We start from the raw sequence: 21,009 nt of genomic DNA on the forward strand, positions 1-21,009 counted from the left end.
CTTGGCAATAGCCTGTGCTATTTGATGGTTTCCATGGGTCCCTTTGGTGAATGACTCAGTGTTCCTGGCACTGGAGGTTTAATTTGGTGGCACAAGATATCTAGTTGAAGTCTTCACTCCCCTGTTGTTTTTTGTCTCCCTGTGGGTTCCTTTCACATATGTAAAGGAAGATTCTAGGATAGTCAGTGTCCATATAGTTTTTCAAAGGACCTTTAATATTGGTTGTCCCTCTCCATTTTCCTTCCTTTACCTTTCTGTCCCATCCCCCTTTCATTAAACCATCCACTTCTAGTTTTCCTTAATAGCTAAATAACACTATAGACTTTTTTCTTTCCTTTCCTCTACTCCCTCCTGGTCCCTTACTAGGTTCCATACCTCTGTGGGTATTCAGATTGAAGTTCCCATATCAGAACCATAACATCCTTAAAAGAGAAAACATACAATATTTGTCTACATGTACTGAGCACTGTATGCTTTTGATGCTGGAGTCTGACATGGGCACGCACAGAACACAACCTCAGTGTACAGCTGCTGAGTACCATTGTGAGCTCATAGCGCATCACTATGCCCCTAGAACTGTGTTGCTAAGAGTGAATCAGAATTCAGCTCATACTGAACCAAGGATCTGCCCAAGCAGGACGCTTATTTGGTTCAGTGGGGAGTTTTAAGCAGATTTTTGAACGTTTACTATTGGGTTTGGGAGGGTGGGGGTGGTTAAAGGGGAAGGAAGGGAGGGGCAGTAGGCCCAGAAGGGCCAGGAGGGCCAGGAGGGCCAGGAAGGCTGGGAGGGAGGGCAGGGTTGTCGGGAGCGCCAGGAGGGCCTTTAGAGCCTTGAGCCTTAACATGCAGGAGGATATGGAGTATGATGCCCTAACCATTCGGGCCCCTCAGCGGTCTCACCTGTGGCCCGCATGCCTGGGTTGTGGGTGCCTGGGTAGAAGACAGCAGCGATTTCCTTTGTACCTAATTGGGTACGATCCCGTGGGCCGATTCCAAAGGGCGGCCAGTGTGGGTGATGTCAAATTAGTCGAGAGATTGATCAATGCCAGTGAACATCATGTTAACGAGTGCGACCGGAGGGGCAGGTAATGGGGCCTGAGGAGGGGCGAGGGGCAGGAGGGGCAGAAACTGTTGGAGACAGTCAGGGTCTACCAGGGAGAAACATACCTTCCAGATCTGCAGCCTGTGGGAGGGCAGATATCATGCTTAAGGCTCTTCTTTCATGGAGACCTCTGGGTTTGTACCTGCTTTAAGCTCCTAGGCACCTGAAACCTGCACACCTTGGAAGGGCAGCTCCGAGGCTTTCTTTAAGAGAAGCAAAACAAAGAGCTTCAGTTAGTTTACAAATCCCTTTACATTGTCTCTTTTAGAGCACTTTATTGAGGGCTTTAAAGGAATTTAGCTAAGGAAACCACATACATCTTTTTATGTTTACACTTATAATTTTTTTAGATTTGAGTGTTTTGGCTGCATGTATTTTCAGTGTACCACACAAGCATAGGAAGAGGGTGTTGGATCTCCTGGAACTGCGGTCATGGACAGTTGTGATCTGCTGTGTGGATGCTAGGAATCAAACCCAGGTCCTCTGCAGGAAAAACTAGAGCTTGTAAATGCCAAGCCATCTCTCCAGCCCTTTAATGTATATGTTTTAATGCTATGTTATATGCAACACAGAAAATTGTATCATAAGATAAATTTTCACATAAAAAGCCAACTCAGGGCCAAAAAAAAAACCCAAAGAATTAACAAGAAATCTTATGTCTGTTTTATGCTTGCTGAGGGATTTCATAAGGAAATTTTCAACTTGAACTATAACTCTGTCCCCCGGCCCCTTATATACATGTTGTGTGTGTTTTGGTAAATACATGAAGGCTAACGGTTGACATTCTCTTTGAAAATTTCTTTTCATCTCATTAAAAAAATCATATGTGTGTGTGCACCTGTGCCTCACACATGCCAAGCAAGTGTCTGAAGGTCAGAAGAGAACTATCGACAGCTGTGTTCTGCCACGTTGTGGATTCTGGGTATTGAACGTAGACCATTGGCTCTGCCAGTAGGCGCCCTCACCTGATGAACCACCCTGTGGTTCCTCCACCTCAGCTTTTTAGACAGATTCTCTCACCCAAATCCCCGCTGTGTTTGACTGATTGTCTTGGAGTATACTGATTGACCTAGACTTGCTGGCAAGATAGATTTGGGGATCCTCCTGTATCCACATCTCCAGCACCAGTTTCTCAAGTTGCTGGGGGTTCTGAAGTTGGGGTCTCAGGCTTGCAGGGTGAGTGATTTTCCAACTGAGTTGTAACAATCACTGCAGCCCTCTTTCCTAGTCCTTGTTTCCTGTTTCTCACTAGCTTATAAGCAGGAAACAATGACCCTCAACAGTAGATTCTTTATAGCTCACATGCTTCTTGATCATGTCTGTAGTTGTGAGGTTATTTAGTCTATAGTTGTTCAGTCTTCCAAATTAGAGCTTCATACAAATAATAGAACAGTAAATTATTGTTTCAAAGTATTTTTGCTTAATATGTGTGTTCTTTAGAAACACTGAATTTTCCAGCTATATTTATCCATTCTACCAATCCACTTATTCCCTGCACATAACTTAGATATCTACTGTACAGCATACAAATCTACTAGCTCTCAAGACCCTCTCATTCGTAAGATATTACATTTCTCTGTCCAGTCAGCTTTCCTGACGTTCTATAAATTTAAATATTGAAAACAATGAATGATGCTCAATTGAATCCCTAGTAATTTTTGTCTTTAAACTTTTTGAAAATCAAAGCAAGGGAGCTATGATACCATGGGTTATCTCCTTCTGGATAGATTTGCTAAATTTTGGTGCTAATTCATGGAGGTATAAGGCAAAGCCATTTGATACCACCTGGTGTCTATATTAACATGGACATTTTGTCTATTGACTGAGGACTATGCTGTGTCCCTGTTGGCAGCAAATATACAAACATTAATTCTGGGCAAAGAGAAATGAAAAAAAATTAAAGTATTGATGACTGAAATTTTAGATTTTTGTTTGTTGTTATTGCTATTCTAAATAGTTTACATTTCATAGTCTTAAGAGCAGAAATTTACATAGATACATGTGACCTTTAGAAGTGTCGTGGGCCTGTGGATTGTGTCATATTTCATTGGATGTCAGACACAATGGACTGCATGGTGACCTTTTATTTTGTATGGTAGCAAAGTAAAAAACATCGCCAATTATAGTCATAAAATATCATGAATTATAAGTGGCAGACATCAGCGATGCTAAAGTGTGAGATAAAGAGTAAGGTGGGTGCGGTGGAACTGCCTGCATTCCTACCTACTGGGAGGATTACCAAGTTCAAGGCCAGCTTAGGGAATATAGTTTTAAAATATTGTAAAGATACTTGAGTAAAAACTTTCACATCTGCAGTAGGTATAATTCTGCTATTTCTCTTCATTGAAATATTGCGTTTGTTACCATTAGGAACAAATTGTAATTGTATCCAGCAACACTGAGCTGTCAGGTGCTGGAAGCATTTGTACGTGCTCTTGAAGATGTGAGTTGAAGCGTCACAGCAGCACTGTGTAAGAGAGCTGCAGTGTTGAATCCCCGTTCTACAGATGGAGAGATTGATTTGTGGAGCTCATAGGAGGTCTATGTTCTAACTAGTAACACTCGGTGATTAGAGTAGGATTCAAATCCAATCTGAGTTCAATCTACTGGGCATTCTCCTGTTATCCAGAGAGGCTGCTCTGAGGAAGGGTGAAGCTTGTGATAGAGCACTCGCCTTGAATGGGACAGCCATGCGCTATATGCCTAGCACAGAAAATGAACACCTGAGTAGAGAAATAAGTAAATAAGAAAATTTTAGTTTCTTCTTTTACATCAGAAGGAAATGCACATTGGTGTCTACTTGAGTGTGCCTTTACATAATAATCTGTAATTTCCTAAAATGTCCTCTCAATTTGTAGGAGTTCACTGCACTACGCCTCTGCCCATAATCATCCTAATGTAGTAACATTGCTATTATCCATCGACTGTACCGATATTAACATGAAGGATGATGAAGGCTGCACGCCCCTAATTAAGGTAGCTATCGCGAAACACTTTTGGTATAAAATGGATTAGAAATTATCCTTGTTTGGTTTTTGTTGCTGTGATGAAACACTGGCCAAAACCATCTCAAGAAAGGAAAGGTGTATTGGCTTACAATTCTACATCACAGTCAGTCATGAAGGGAAACCAGATCAGGAGTTCAATCAGGACATGAGGCAGGAAATGAAGCAGAGGTCATGGGGGAATGATGCTTTCCCGTGGCTTTTTCCAAGACTTGCTCAGATATCTTATACTACTCAGGATAACCTTCCCAGCCATGCCACCACCCCTAGGAAGGTGTGCCCTCCCAGATCAACCTCAATCAAGAAAATACTATAGACGCTTCCCAGAGTCCAGTCTGGTGGAGCCAATTCTTCAAGTGAGATTCTTTTTTTCCAGGTGTCTTCAACCTGTGTCAAGTTATCAAAACAAGCAAATGAACAAGCAACCTCCCCCACTACAAAAATGGCCAGACAGTGCTAGTGAAATCCTTTAGTATCTAGGTGTGGTGGCACACCTCTGAAACTCTACCACTTGGAAAACTTTGGTGGGGAGGTTATGAATTTAGGAAAGTCTGGTTACTTGAGAGTGATAATATGCATGACCTAAACAATTGGTCTGATCCAAGGGTAACTAGTCAATGGAATTGTTGGAATGCTTTTGAAAGTTCTTGATTTCAGTGTCTCTTTCTTTATCCAATACCCACAGGCCGCCCAGCGGGATAATATAGAATGCATCTCTATTCTCCTCATGCACGGGGCTGATCCCCACATTGTAGATGCCAATGGCGATGCTGCCCTCCACCACGCCATTTGCAGAGGGAACATACCAGTTGTGAGCAAACTGCTGGAGTATAATGTAGACATTAAAGCCAAAACAGAGGTAAGAATCATTCAACTTCATTCACAATGCACTTCTAGCAATGACACTCAGATCACTTTCCACATTCTGAAGCTCAAGCAGTCTCACTGAATCTTTTCAGAGTAAAGCATTTTTTTCAAATCTGTTTTTCATAGTTTTGTAGGTAACTTAAAGGAACTCAGCACAGCACATTTTGTTTGAGATTTGGGCTTTACTTTAAAATCCAACAAGTAAAGGACTTGGGCCCACACATACTTCACATACACACAAACAATAGAAAAAAATAATTTTAAGATAAATGTCTGAAGAAAAAACAGAAATCTGTTGCAATTAAGAAGTTACTGATGTGACTTGTCTCTCAGAGATGAGGCTAGAGTGGGAAGGTCACAGGCACACAGGTAAATGTGAAAATTTGATCATTGAAGAAAACATGCTGAGAAGACATTTTCACTTAACTTTTTCAGATGTTACATGTACATAACAAAGGGGCCAAAATGGGACTCTATCTTAGACAAGGAGCAATTCCATTGTAACTAATGACCTAAGCCTGAATCCAGGATGTTCCCCAGTCAAGTTTAGCCAATTGGCTAAACAGTTCCAAACCTGGCCTTATAAGGCCGGGAGACCAGAGTTGCAGGATCTGGCTGCTACTGACTATATGTGACAGAAAAATCCCACAATGGATGAAACTGTTACTAATTCTGTCCAATCAACATGCCCCCCATGTAACTGCTCCCTGACTGCCCAATTATTGAAAAAATATTTAAAAGATTAAAAAGATAGAATTCCCCATGTCCACTTTAGAAGGGCCTGTATGTCTTTGTCCGTGGTCCTCATTATCACTGTATATGGGTGATGGACTGTTGCATGCTGGCTATTTCTGAAGAATAAGCACTCTTTGTGTTTACATACCATTTGAGTCTGAGGTCTTCCTCCAGCATCTTTTGGACCACTACAACAGGAAACGATGTTTGGTTTGGGAGAAAATTTTTAGGTTAGGGAAAATAGTTTTGAAAAACAGGTTGAGAAACTGCTCCAGAGATGCCACTTAGGTTCACTCGTTCAACAGAGGCATACCAAATCTATATCCATGTTTTAGGATTGGGGCAATTGAGCTCTCTATGGAGCTAAGAAACTTGGAACCAGCAAGCGTTTGTGGGAAGTTCTGGAAATAGTGGTGTTCACGGGCATTGTTGGACAGGGAAAGATGTTTCAAAGGAAAGGGAAGCCCTGTGTGTGTGAATCTGCAGCAAGGGCTGAAGGAAAATCTATCCTTTTGTGACTCATTTTGTTTTCAAAATCTGTGATACATTTTTCATTTGAAAAGCATGTCATTTTATAAAATGAAATTTTTCCTTTACAGTATGGTTTGACACCCTATAAACTCGCTTTGTTTGAAAATCAACTTAAGATGGCGGAGTTTTTAATTGAGAACGGTGCAGAGGCACCTTCGGAGCTTACACCAAATAGGTACCGTTTCTTTTTTACAATCTTAGTGCTGTTCTTGAGGGTGTCATTGCTTAAGTAATGAACACTAAAATTCTAGAGTGAAAATGGCTTCAACTCATAAGCATATATTGAGAAAGACTAGCTCACAGGGAGTGTTAGCTGGAAAAGAGACTGTTCCAACATAAACAAAGGAACAGTGTGTACCAGGGCTCAGCTTCCCATTCAAAAACAAGTGATCATTTCTAATCTGATTTGATTGGCAATTTTCTACTTGTTAAGGCAACTTCACATTAATGTTGTTTACTTTGAAAAGTGTCAACTTTATTATCAACACTGAAATGTATAATTTTATTATTTTTAACCTGTTCCTTATATATTTTCTTCTTATATATGTTCAACTTACATATTTTTTTCAAATCATGTTGTCTCTTTGATCACTCACTTTGCTTTAAGTGAATTTGAGTAAGCAAATAGTTTAGGGTATACATCAATTAGATGATATTACCAGATGCTATTATTTTCCCCTGTCCTGTCTGAACTATCTTGACACTGTGTTAGTCAGATGTGAATCTGTACACCCAAACTCCTGAAACAGCTAATCTGGATAGGGACACTTGTCCAAAATGAGTACAAAGAACTAAGACTCCATTGAGAAAATGCCTCCATAAGATCTGGTTGTAAGGCATTTTCTTAATTAGTGATTGATGGATAAGGGCCCAACACATCATGGGAGGTGCTGTTCCAGGGCTCATGGCCCTGAGTTCTATAAGCAGAATGAGCAAGCCAGTAAGCAGCTCTCTTCCATGGCCTCTGTAAGCTCCTGCCTCCAGTTTCCTTCCCTGTTTGAGTTCCTGCCCTATCTTCCTTTAATGATGAACTATGATGCAGACATATAAGCCAAATGAATCCTTTGGTCCCCAAGTTCATATTGGTCATGGTGTTTTATCACAGAAATATCAGCTCTAAAATGGACACTTGGTATTTAAGATGATTTCAGCATTAAAAATTAAATGATTACCTTTTTTGTTCATACATGCAAGTTTAAAGTCAGATGGATTAAAAAGTAAAGCCTGTGTGTTGTGTATTTTTTATTGAAAATACACTTTGTACATACCATATATTCTAAACACGGTTTAGCATCCCTCATCTTCATGTACTTGTTTTTGTGTCAGAGGACGTGCATGCACTGATATTCCCAACCAAGACAGTACAACACTGTGTGATGGCTTTGTCTTCCATCTTATTTGAGGCATTGTTTTCTATTTTTATTTGGCACTTGGCCACTTACTCCAGGTAAGCAGGTTGGGAAGCCTCTTTGGTATCTTACTACCTCCACTTCCTTTGTACTATAAAAGTGCTGGGATTATAGATACATTACACAGTGTCTGACTTTTTGTTGAATTCCAGGTATTCAAATTCTTGGCTACTGTAACAATATGTATACCCACTGAGCCATCTATCTGGCTCTAAAACACTCAATTTTTAAAAGAAGACTTTGGGTCTAAATTAAAGAGGTGGCTATAAGTGTATTGCTATTAATTATGGAACTAAGGCTTCTGAGTGCAGAGCACTTTCAATTAAACCTCTAATCCAGTTAGAGGGCCTGTGTTTCCCTCTAAGAAGAACCATTTGAGGTCATTTATTCTTCCTTTAATACAAGATAGACAGAAATTTGTAAAGCTGGTACTTTTGAAGCAAATAAAGTATGCTTGTGACTTTGACATGGAATAGCACAATTTTAGGAATTCACGACTAGGAACATGTCTCAGGAATAAAGTACTTATCACACAAACCCAAGATTTCAGAGTTCAACTCCTCAGAACACAGAAAGGACCTCATGTGCTGTGTGCATCTTAATCTCAGGGAACCTTGAGGGACATGGGAGATGGAGACAGGAGACTGTCTGAAAGTTATACTTTAGATAGACTTGCTTTTTACAGCTGTTAACAACAAGAAACTCTGCCTCAAAACTAAGTTAGGAGGCAAGGACTGCCAGTCAAGGATGTCCTCTGACCTAAAAAACATGCACTAGGATCAACAGACACAAATGCATACACAGATGTGAACAAGAATGCATATCAAATATGAAGATGAAAAAGTAAGTTTAGGTTGTTGATCTAGTAAGACTGGGGATCATTATCTGCTAAAAAGACATTGGAAATAGTGGTCAAGGTTGAAGGTTTTCTTAGTTTTCTGGAGATCACTTCAGCAGCGGTGCTATTTTGGACTAGGTTCACACTGCAGGTGAAAAGTCCCCATGACAAGTTCCAAGACTGTGATGACAGCCAAAGTAGAAACTAGGAAAATAAAGCTGCTGGTCCAGAATATACTGGCAATAGGCCCTGAAGTACAGCAGTCTTAGCTCTGACCTGGGAAGAATATAGCTGACAAAAGAGTGTTGCTTTTCTTGAGTTTGGTAGCTGGTCATGAGTTACAAAGACTCAGGATTACACAAAAAGGCTTATGAACAAAGAAACAACCAGGCGGTGGTTTCAGCATTCACACATGAAAGAACTGTTAAAACAATTTGAAGGTGCCACAACTGTCATGGCTTCTAAGAATGCAGGCAGAAGGATGCTTAGAAGCAAAAAGAAAAAAAATACTTTTTCATATACGTCCATTGAGAGCATAGTACTCAACAAAATACCTCCAAAGAGTTCTGACAGATAGGACTGTGGGGCCATAGGGACAAGCAGGCAGATGAGTGGAACAGGAACACTGACTCGACGAGCATAGAAATACAAGGTTACTGGAGCATTCAAAGCAAATCTATGGAAAAAGCACTGCTATCATTCGTGTGTGTGTGCGAGAGAGAGAGAGAGAGAGAGAGAGAGAGAGAGAGAGAGAGAGAGAGAGAGTTTTAATCAAGAGCTAAATTTTCTTTGTTTCTTCTCTATGAGGGAAGGTGGGAAGGACAGCTGTCATTAATCATCACCAACTGTTGAAGAATTAGTATAGAGTTCTTAGGCTGGGCCTTGTTGCCCATGCCTTTAATCCCAGAACTTGGAAAACAGGAGGCACAGAGATCTCTTTGATTTCAAGACCAACATGATGCATATAGTGGGTTTAAAGTAATCTGGACTGCATAATGAGACCTGTTTCAAAAAATTATTTGTAAATATCTAATGAGAGATATATTAGGGACTCAAAAATAAAGAATTTAGAAAACATGCTAAGTATTTTTATATGAATAGTTAAATGATGATCACTTTTAAACATATGTCACAGTGGAGGAGCAGCTGCAGTAGAATCAGAACAATCAATGAAAACGTGTGCCGACTTTAACAAAGGTAAGAATGACTCCAACTGCTCCTACCTTCCCTAAAGAAAATAAGGAAGAGTAAAGATTTTAGATCTTCAAAAAGGAGTTAAGGAAATCCAGTATAAATGCAGTTCTGTGGTTTTCAAATATTCTGAAAAGTCAGAATTAAGAATTTATTTCAAAGAACTTTCAACTGTGAAAATATATTGTCAAAACATTGCTTATTTTATATTAATGATGATATCTGTACTGCCTTTGAATAAAGGAGAAATCAACTTTACACACGTGTCCTCCATAGTCACATTGCAGCAAATAGGATTATTAGAAATACATATTCTCCTTGAGTTTTATGACAAAAGTCTTGTATTTTGTACTGCATAACAGTACACAGGTAGGTGTCACTAGAATGTAATTATGTCACAAACCAACCTCAGTAATCAATAACTTTCATTAAATAATTTCCTACCTTATGATATAATTAAAATCTTCTGACCTCTTTAATGTCTGTGCAATTTCTCAACTTGGACAGTTTTGTCCTACTGTATAATTGTTTTCTTTAGAAATCTCCCATTTAGGGGTGAAAGCTTCGTTCTGTAATGAATGTATTGAGTTTATGAAGACTTATCAATCCTGACATGTTTTCCTTTTCTTTTTCTTTCTTTCTTCCTTCCTTTCTTCCTTCCTTCCTTTCTTCTCTTCTTTCCTTCTTTTTTGTTTTGATTTGGTTTTCTGAAGAGCTAGACATTGAGCACAAGGCTTTGGGAGCATTCTAGGCAAGCACCCTACCCATTATCCCTACCTTCAGTACTTTTCTCTTTAGTTTTTCTTCTAGAACATGGTAAGGGTGAATATCATTTCCATGCTGCAAAGCATGATTCAGGAATAAATATTGGAAAAAAGCAGAGTGTAGAAAATGACATCATTCTGTATTTCAAAGAATTATCTGCTTCTCCATTGAGTCTGGAGAGACTTTGTGGCAGTGGCAGGAGCCCCACGTACTATTTACATTCAGTAACTGTCACCACAGTGCCTTTTATACCTTACGTTGTCAGTGACAACCACACTAGGTAGAGAATCCAAAACCCTCTTCTCTCAAGAGGTAAGATGAAGAGAGTCAGTATTATTGTAATGGAGACAGCTTTGTGTCACTGTATTATGAAGTTTGCTGTTCATGGCATTTGTGGTGGTGAGAACTGACTGAGGCCTCTTGCGTAATAAGCATAGGCTTTCCTACTGAGCCGCAATCCCAGTCCACTAGTTGGTGGTTCAAATGACCTTCCTGAGTCATGAGGAATGCTTAAAAGCACATTAAGTTTCTCTGACTTTAATCAAGACAAATAAATGAAGGTTTCATTTCATTTTTGTTTTCTTATGTTTATTTTGGTTTTGTGAGACAGGGTTTTCCTGTGTGTTGACTTTGAGCCTAACCTGAAAATCATTCTGTAGACAATGCTAAGCTTGAAATTACAGAGATCTGCATGTCTCTGGTACCAAGTGCTGGGATTAAAGGAGTGTACCATCACTGCCCAACTCAAATGTTTATTTCTAAAAGCAAGCTGCAAGTGTCTAGGGAAGGATTCAGTGAGTTTATTGTTTACATATGTAAACATGTACAATGATCCTATGTCAGAAGGAAGCCCATGGAATTTGCTGCTGCAGTCTCACAGCTTCTTCTCTGCTGATCTCTCACCTTAGGTAGAGCTCGGGGTTATTACTACCAAGGGAGGGATCTTTCCAATAATTCTTTTCAGGGGAGATGATGCCTGCTTTCATGAGCATCCTTTAAGCTGCATATAAGCCTGGGAACACAGATAAAACTAAGGAACTTCTTCCCTCAACAGGGATGAGGAGAGGAATCCTGTTGCACTCCCTTGAGCTGTTAGGTAAAAGTCTTTGCCCCTCTTCTCTTTCTTTCTGTTAGGTTATACCCTGATACAAAAGACAAAAGCCATACATGTAGTCCCAGTGGTAGCATTTTGTACCATAAAATGAACAATTTTAACTAAAAAGCTGAACAAGATTCTTTGTTTACCTGAAGAATAAAAATGTGTATAGGCTCATGGATTTTTTTTCCATTTTGAATCTGTTGTTTTGTTTGTGAGAAACCATCTCATTGTTAGGTAGTTCTGGCTGTCTTGGGAATCACAGGGATCCACCTGCCTTTGCCATCCATGTGCTGGGATTAAAGTTGTGTGCCACCATCCAGACTCTAGAATTTTTCTCAAGTGTCATTATCCCAAAGTCAAACAAGAACCACAGAAGCTATTTTGTGACACAGTCAATTAATGCTTATACTGGTAAGGATGCTACTCTCCATCTGTCTGAGAGAGATCATTTAGGATCATCTCAATTGTTTATGGGTGGGTGTTTACCTTTAGGTATTATGCTTGTTAAATTTAAGTCTTCTTTGATTTGAAATATTAAGAAAATGAATGAATTCCCCATGAGGAAATTTCTTACAAAGGAGTATTTACTCTAGAATAATCTAGATTAATCTCAAAAAATTATACTATTTGTCTAATAAATTTTATGTGTTATATTTCTCTAGCATTGTAATGAATTAATTTTGATTTTTTTAGAAGAAAATTTCAGCACTGACATACAGCCTTCTTGCAGGTAAGGTCTAACAATATATAAAGACTAAGGAAATTCAAAGATAACAAGCTAATTATTGGTTGTATTCTCAGATAGATACCGATTTATACACTCAATTTTTGTGTTGTCTTACAACCCCACAGTTTTTTCAATGTATTTTTAGACTGAAAATTTATTGTTTTTAGATCATGGGCATGAGGTTTTTACTCAACCATCACTTCCCCTGTACCAATTCTGTGTTTTGGAAAATGAGCTTCCTAATGTTTACCACACACACTACGTCCATCTGATACTCCTTGCCTTTTCAAAACTTCCTGAACTCAGCTAGTGAACTAGATCTTCATTGCATTTGTCTTTCTGAAAGCTGACAGAACTTGGGATCATTCTGCATTATCACATAGTGTTACAAGAAATCAACAAATTGTTTACCTCCTTTGACACCATCTCCACATGCAGAGGCCCTTTTGTTCTGTGTAGCACCCTTTTATAGATGGTGGAAGATCCCATGCCTTCCTCCTACCACAGTGCTCCATCCATCGCTTCTCTATTCCTGTGAGCTGTTTTCTACAGTCATGAAGTCTTTGGATCTCAGTAGATTATCTGGATGTAGAGAGCCAAACTGTGGCATGTCTACTCTTTATGTGTCTATAAAAGGGGCTTTGTCTTCCCCATCAGTAGGACATGAACATAGAGTAAAAGGCCCCTTCTGTCAGTGATCTGCTATCTTAGACACTGATTTGGCAGAAAATTAAAGATGGTATGTCAAGCTAGTTCTGTGCTCATCTTAATTGATTACTTCCAGAATAGAGGACAATTGTGTTATCATTTGTGGGAACATGTATCATAAAGCATTCGATACACATTAGTAAATTGCTTATTACTAATTATTTATTAATAAATTACTCCAAGTTAAAAGGTCCAAAATGCATCACAGTTAATATCCAAAGTACAGATTCATAAATTACAGTAGCTACAACTGTTCAAAGACACACCTTGTAAAAACTATGTTCTCTTCTACTAAGAGTTCTAAACTGTCTCAAGCTGAAATTATCCACTGAGTTTTATTGTTGTTTGTTCATATTTTTATCTCGTTAAGTGAATAACAATGCTCATTTGGCATAGAAACAGGCCGATTGTAGTTTCAAGTCCACTCATGAATGGACTACTAAGGGACAGCCTGAGCATATCCTAGGCCATGGTATATTGTCAGAGTGCTAGCAGAAGCAGGAATCTATTCTATGGTCCACAAACAAACCTTGTGAGAGATAGCATCACATGTATTGAGAGCCCACAAAGTAACCTGAGAGAGAGGGGTTCTGTGATGCTCTAGGAACAGATGATGACATGACAAGTGGAATCCCGGGGTACTAATTACATTGAGCACAAGAGTGACCATCAGTTACTGCAGCATTAAAAAAATTCTGTGGAGAAACTAGTGTCTTTCTTCGTGTGTGTGTGTGTGTGTGTGTGTGTGTGTGTGTGTGTGTGTGTGTTTCTATGTTTTTAGTGGACTAAATTCTTTTTTCACATGAAAAAAAGTGTTAAGGAAATTGTCACCAAACCTAATCAACTGATTGAAGGACAGTTTAATGGCTGATGGTAAATCTCTAATGTATCTTAGGAAAACATTTGGTAAATGTTTTTATATGAATATTAAAATATTACTTTTTAAATTATGCCACAGTGCAGTAAGACCAGCAAGACAGCTAAGATCCCTATTGAAGAAGTCTTTCCAGATTAAGAGAGGTAAGAGTAATGGGGGAATACTTGACTACCAACTTCCTAATTTCAAAAACAGATTGGTTTTTTTCAAAATATGAACAGAGGAAATAATATAGAAATGTAATTCTATCTTCTTTTGATCTGCCTTCAAATGGGTTTGGATTCAGAATTATTTAAGAAGTAGTTTCTGAGAAATTCTCAGTCTCAAACTTTATCATCTGAAACATGTTTGTTTATTTAATGTGAGCCTCTGATGTACACGGTATCTTTGTATAAATAAAAAGATCTCTAACTATTCCACAGTATGTGTCCTCTATGGTCATGTAACCACAAGTTGGCTTGTTATAAATGGATTTTTTTATTAAAACCACATTGTGTTTATGCTACATATTATTATTATATACATCAATGTCAATGTCAATAAGATGATCATGTTAAAAAACCAAAAATAAAGTATTCAATTATTTTAAGTTTTTTGAGAACTAAATGCTAATAAGTTTTTCTGGGTTTTGCTCCTTCTATAATTTCTCAATTTAGACATATTAGACAATTCACATATCTTTAATTATCTGTTATTTAATCTGAATATATCTTGACAAAAATCTTGACCTAAGAAATAATAGGCTTGCCCAAAATTTAAAGAAATAAACGGACTTTGAGTCCTGTAGGCAGTTCGGGGGATTGAACACTGCTCTTATAAACATTCTCCGGTAGCGCACGCCCTATTGACTATATTGCCAGCACCTTTTTCCTTTGGTTTTATTAGTTAGTTTAAGATATGATGATACTTGGTTTATATGATGATAGACATAATTAGACATAATTTCCAGAGCAATTTGCCACAATAGGAAGAAGGCTGAGAAAGTGCACCATTCTACAGTCTACAGCACAGATTGGTGCATTGAGTATATGGTATCTGTCTAAAAAATTGTTCATTCCTTTTACATTTTCCAATACTGTGTAGTACAGGTTTTGTAGTATGACCTAATGATTCTCTGAATTTCCTCAATGTCTGTTATGTCCTTCTTTTCATTTCTGATTTTGTTAATTTGAATGATCTCTCTCCGTCTTTTGATTAGTTTGGATAATGGTTTGTCAATCTTGTTGATTTTTTTTTCAAAGAAACAGTTCTTTGTGTCATTGATTCTTTGTATTGTTTTCTGTGTTTCTATTTTGTTGATTTCAGCCCTCTGTTTAATTATTTCCTGTCTTCTACTCCTTCTGAGTGAGTTCTTTTTTTTTGGGGGGGGGGGTGGAGTGTTATATAGATATCTGTTAAGTCCATGTGATTCTTTACATCTGTTAGTTCTCTTATTTCTCTCTTAAGTTTCTGTCTGGTTGAACTGTCCATTGGATAGAGAGGAGTGTTGAAATCTCCTACTATTAGTATGTGTGGTTTGATGTATGATTTAAGTTTTAGTAATGTTTCTTTTACTAAGAAACATTCTTTTAGTAAGATTTCTGTGGTGTTGTGGGTGTAGTTAGCTTCCTTGGATGGAAGTTTTCCTACTAGTACTTTCTGTAAGGCTGAGTTTTTGGATATGTACTGTTTAAATCTGCTTTTGTCATGGAGTATCTTGCTTTATCCATAGATGGTGAGTGAAAGCTTTGCTGAGTATAGTAACCTGGGCTTGTATCCATAGTTTCTTAGTGTCTGCAACACATCTATCCAGGACCTTCTGGCTTTCATGGTTTCCATTGAGAAATCAGGCATAATTCTGATAGGTTTGCCTTATATATTACTTGACCATTTTCCTTTGCACCTTTTAATATTCTTTCATTATTCTGTATGTTCTTTGTTTTGATTATTATATGGCTAGGGGATGCTATTCTTTTGATCCAGTCTATTTGGTGTTCTGTAAGCTTCTTGTGTCTTCATAAAGATATCCTTCTTTCGGTTGGGAAAGTTTTCTTCTATAATTTTGTTGAATATGTTTTTTGTGCCTTTGAGCTGGAGTTCTTATTCTTCTACTCCTATTATTCTTAGTGTTGGCCTTTTCATGGTAGCTCAGATTTCCTGAATGTTTTGTGTTAAGAATTTGTTGGATTTAATGTTTTTTGACCAATGAGTATTTTCTTTATAGTATGTTCAGCACCTGAGATTCTTTCTTCTATCTCTTATATTCCGTTGGTTATACTTGTCTCTGTAGCTCCTGTTCATTTACCCAGATTTTCCATGTCCACAATTCCCTTGGTTTGTATTTTCTTTATTACATATATTTCAGTCTTCAAGTCTGCAACTGTTTCTTTCACTTGTTTGATTGTTTTATCATGGGTATTTTTGGGTGTCTTTGAGGGATTTATTCATTTCTTCCAACTTTGTCTTCTCTTCAATTTCTTTAAGGGAGTTTTTCACTTCCTCTTTAAAGGTATTCATCATTTTCATAAAGTTATGTTAAAAGTCGTTTTCTTCTACTTCTGGGTTAGAATGGTCAAGTCTTCCTTTTGTGTGTCTACTGGATTCTCGTGTTACCATGCTGTGTTTTAGGATATTGAAGGAATTTTTACATAGGCACCTACCCATCTCTTCCTTCAAATGAGGCCAGCAGTGTCTTGGCATCTTGGTCCAATTTTTGCTGTGGCTGTCTCTTAGGTCTCCTGAGTATTGGAGCAAGCTGTGTTTCAGAATTCCACGGAGCTCGCAGGCTCTTGGGGCCCGTCAGTGTTGGAACAAACTGTGTTTTAGGGTTCCACAGAGCTTGCAGGTGAACAGGAACCACCTTGGATTTTCATTGCGGTAAAGAGGGTTGATGGAGGTCCCCCACATGCTAAGCCTCATTGGCAGTCCATTTGTTGGTGGGACCAACACTCTGCTTCAGCCATAGGCAATGCCAAGGAAGTTATATTACAGTTTATATACTGTGAATAAAATAAACAAGAATTTGCTTTATTCCTTTTCAGAGGGCGGGCTTTTAGCATGCAGTGGGAGCTTGATACATTGTCTGTGGGAACTCTGATGTTTCCTGTAAGGTACTACTACCATGGAATTGCTGCTTGGTCCCCATGTTTTTCCATGCTTCTCGCCCTAGAGATACAGTTCAGGGTGCATAACTACTGCAGGGGGCTTTGCAATAGCTCTTACCATGGGAGGTGATAGCTACTAATGCTGAACTTCTTTGCACTGCCCATTAGCGAAGGACCAGAAGCTAGAACTGAGGGGCTTCTGCAGCTTCCTCAGAAGCACTTGAGGAAAGTACACACCTTGACCCCTCTCTGGAGCTTTGCCAACCTATCAGTTTGAAATTCTTTGCAGGGGCCATTGTCCTTGGTCTGCTTGTGGTTTTGTTTTGTTTTAATTTTGCTATGCTGCAAAGGGCAGTCATCATAGACTTAGCTTCCTTGAGTCTGGAATTTTCATCTTCAGTGGAATAAGGTCAACTCAAACCTTAGAGAAACTCTTTTCACTTCCATACAAGATAAGTATACTCACTTACAATTCTCCTACCACCACTAGTCCAGAGACAAAAGCAACAGCAGCAACACTGTGCTACTACTTTAACACTTCAGCTTGTGATATTGATTCTGGTTAAGATGTCTTATAGTGCTCAAGATCATAGGTGTTTTGTACACCAATTTATTATAAGTAGTAACTTTTGATAAGTTTGTCTCTATTTGAAACATACAAAGAAGTCTCAATTAAGAGTTATCTATATTTGTTGTCTATAAATCAATATTCACTTTAAATTTTAGCCTCATTTGGGGACAAAGTATATGTAGTAAAAAAAAATATTGGCCTTGGCATTTAATGCTCTTATATTTTACAATTGATTATATCATATTTTGTTTTTGTACTTTATAGGTAGTCGAAGACTAAAAGACGAGGTCTCACTCATGTAAGAATGTCTGGATTTTAAAATACACTGAGCATGTAGCGAATATAAAGTTTAGAAGCTGCCACCATGTTTTTCTCTGTGTAAGGCAGTTTCAGCTTCTTGATTATATGCTAATCAAAGCTGAATATTTATCTATGGCGAAGCATATAGTTTTAAATAACTGATTATTCCTCTGATACAGCATGAAATGCTATTAGGACTCCCTGTCTGTGGGGGTGATTCAGTGGGTAAAGTGCTGGCTGTATATATGGGAAAATGGGAGACGGATTCCCAGGGTCTATATGAGGCCTGTTGGTCTTGTGTGCTTCTAAAATTCTGGTGAGGTAATGATGAGATTGCACGTGGACAGAGAGCATCCCCTGACATTTTCTGGATTGCTTGCCTGGGGTTTGCATTCATGAGTGAGAGACCCAGCTAGTAAACTAATGCTTAAGGTTAGGGTCAACTCCCAAGTCTATATTCCAATCACCACACCTACACACTGGCATGTATTTATCTTAAATCACACATACATAGAAATACACAGCATATAACATATTTTGCACATATATGTAAAGGGATCCATTTTCAAGTCATTAATCTTTTTCAGTAATTTGTTTGTTTGAGTTGTCTGTGGGAAGAGTATGAATAATATGGCAAGGTTCAAAACTCTCCGAGGCTTTGCTAAAGATTACCTCAGAATGGCCTTATAGACATGCTTCTGTCCAGCAGGTCAATAGCTCCCTTAATGAGTTACCCAACTGTGGTGACTCACAAGGTAGGTGAAGTTAGAAAAACAAACAGGTTGGTCCAGAGCTTACCAAGTGGAATCGGGGTACTAATTACATTGAGCACAAGAGTGACCATCCGTTACTACAATTTTAAAAAATGTGCTGGAAAGAAACTACTGTCTTTGGTGTTCTCTATCTATCTATCTATCTATCTATCTATCTATCTATCTATCTATCTATTATCTATCTATCTATCTATCTATCTATCTATTATCTATCTATCTATCTATCTATCTATCTATCTATCTATCTATCTATCTATCTATCTCTGTCTGTCTTTCTCTCTTTCTCTCCCTCGTGTGTTTCTATGCTTTCGGTGGACTAATTTCTGTGGACTAAATCTTTCCTTTCTTTCACATGGGAAAAGTTTTAAAAAAGCGTCACCAAACCTAATCAACTGATTGAAGGACAAGTTAATGCTTGACTGTAAATCTCTAATGTATGTTAGGAAATCAAACAGCAAATAATCAAAGCATTTGGTAAATGTTCTTGTATGAATATTAAAATATTACATTTTAAAATATGCAACAGCGGCATACAACCACCTGGAGAGCCGAAACCAATACTTAAGAAGTCTATTCAGACCAGTGGAGGTAAGAGTAATCATGAATACTTTGCTGCTACTTCCCTAGTTTCAATAGCAACTTAATTCATTCAAAAAAGGAACAAAGTAAATAAGATATAAATGTAATTTCATTTTTTAAAATTTGCTTCCTAATGTTCTTCACATTCAAAATTATTTCAGAAATGATTTTCTGAGAAATTTCAGTATCAAACTATATTATCTGAACCACGTTTATTTATTTAACATGAGCCTCTGATGCACACAGTATCTTTGTATAAATAAAAGGACCTCTAACTAGTCCACAGTATGTGTCCTCTAGAATTATGTGACAGCAATTTTGCTTGTTATACAATGAATTTTTCTTTCATTTTTATAATAAATATATTACATTTATGCTACATATATATTAGTGTCAATGAAAGGTGATCATGTAAAAAACAGAAATACAGTATTCAATTACTTTCATTAAGGATTTTGAGAACTAAATTAACTACATTTTTATGGGTTTTGTTCCTTTCTATAATTTCTCTACTTAGACATATTAGAAAATTCACATATGGTTTTATGTTTATCTTTATCTGCTATTTAATCTGACTATTTCTTGGCATAAGAAATAATAGTCTTGGTCAACTTTTTTAAAAAATGGACTTTGAATCCTGTGGGCAGTGCTGCAGATTGAACATTGCCATTCTAAGCATTCTAGACTAGCGCTCACCCTAATGGCTATACTGCCAGCACCGTTTTTCCTTTGGTTTTATTAGTGTAGGATATGGTGATACTTGGTTTATATGCTGATAGACATAATTTCCAGAACAATTCACCACAGTAGGAGGAAGGCTGAGAAAAGAGCATCATTCTGCAGGGGACAGCACTGACTGGTCCACTGAGTCTGGATAAGATCCTAAGAGTGGGAGGAACGCTACAGAGTTTGGGTTCTCCGCTGTCACCACAGTGTCTTCACACCTACCTTGTCTATTGAGAGCACAGCATCAAGTGAATAGGAGTACATGCAGTGTAGAGGGTCTGAAAGACTTTATTGAAAAGAGTCAGCATTATTGTAATGTGGATGACTGTCCTTTACATTATTTCCACACTAAATTTCCTTTGTGGTGACGATGGTTGATGGAGGTCTCTCACATGCTAAGCCTCATTGGCAGTCCATTTGTTGGTGGGACAAATGCTCTGCCTCAGCCATAGGCAATGCCAAGACGGTTATACTGTGAATGAAATAAGCAAAAATTTGCTTTATTCTTTTGTAGAGGGCAGGCTGTTAGCATGCAGTGAAAGCTGCTCACTTGAAGCTGTGTATGTGTGGACACAAACGTTTCCTGTGAGGTACTACTCCCATGGAATTGCTGCTTTTTCCCCATGTTTCTTCCATGCTTCTCACCCTGGAGATACAGTTCAGGGTGCATAACTACTGCAGGGGGCTTTCCCATAGCTTTTACCATGGGAGGTGATAGCAGCTAGTGCTGAGCTTCTTCGCACTGCTCGTTAGCAAGGGACCAGAAGCTAGAACTGAGGGGCTTCTGCAGCTTCCTCAGAAGCACTTGAGGAGAGTACACACAATGCCCTCTCTCTCTCTCTGTAGCTTTGCCACCCTGGCATCTGGAAATTCTTTGCCCTTGGTCTACCTGTGTTTCTTAACTTTTGCTATGCTGCAAAGAGCAGTCCTCATAGACTTAGCTTCCCTGTGTCTGGAATTTTCATCGTCAACAAAATAAGTTCAACTTAATCTTTAGAGAGGCTCTTTTCACTTCCATGCAAGATGAGTATGCTCACTTGCAATTCTCCTAACACCACTAGTCCAGAGACAAATCCAGCAGCAGCAACACTGCTACCAATTAACACTTCAGCTTGTGATATTG

General features: G+C 38.4%; 1 protein-coding gene across 1 annotated transcript; it reads left to right on the plus strand.

Annotated features, from left to right (window-relative positions):
- The first annotated feature begins 843 nt into the window (after positions 1-843).
- Ankrd30bl (ankyrin repeat domain 30B like) lies at positions 844-10,727 on the plus strand. The gene is made up of 6 exons (XM_075979136.1): positions 844-1,085; positions 3,961-4,078; positions 4,793-4,966; positions 6,309-6,415; positions 9,623-9,684; positions 10,489-10,727. Exons 1-6 carry the CDS (start codon positions 844-846, stop codon positions 10,725-10,727), a joined length of 942 nt encoding a protein of 313 aa, XP_075835251.1.
- Positions 10,728-21,009: the final 10,282 nt, after the last annotated feature.

This window comes from Microtus pennsylvanicus, chromosome 7 (genome assembly GCF_037038515.1).
Source record: "Microtus pennsylvanicus isolate mMicPen1 chromosome 7, mMicPen1.hap1, whole genome shotgun sequence".
Taxonomy (NCBI): domain Eukaryota; kingdom Metazoa; phylum Chordata; class Mammalia; order Rodentia; family Cricetidae; genus Microtus; species Microtus pennsylvanicus.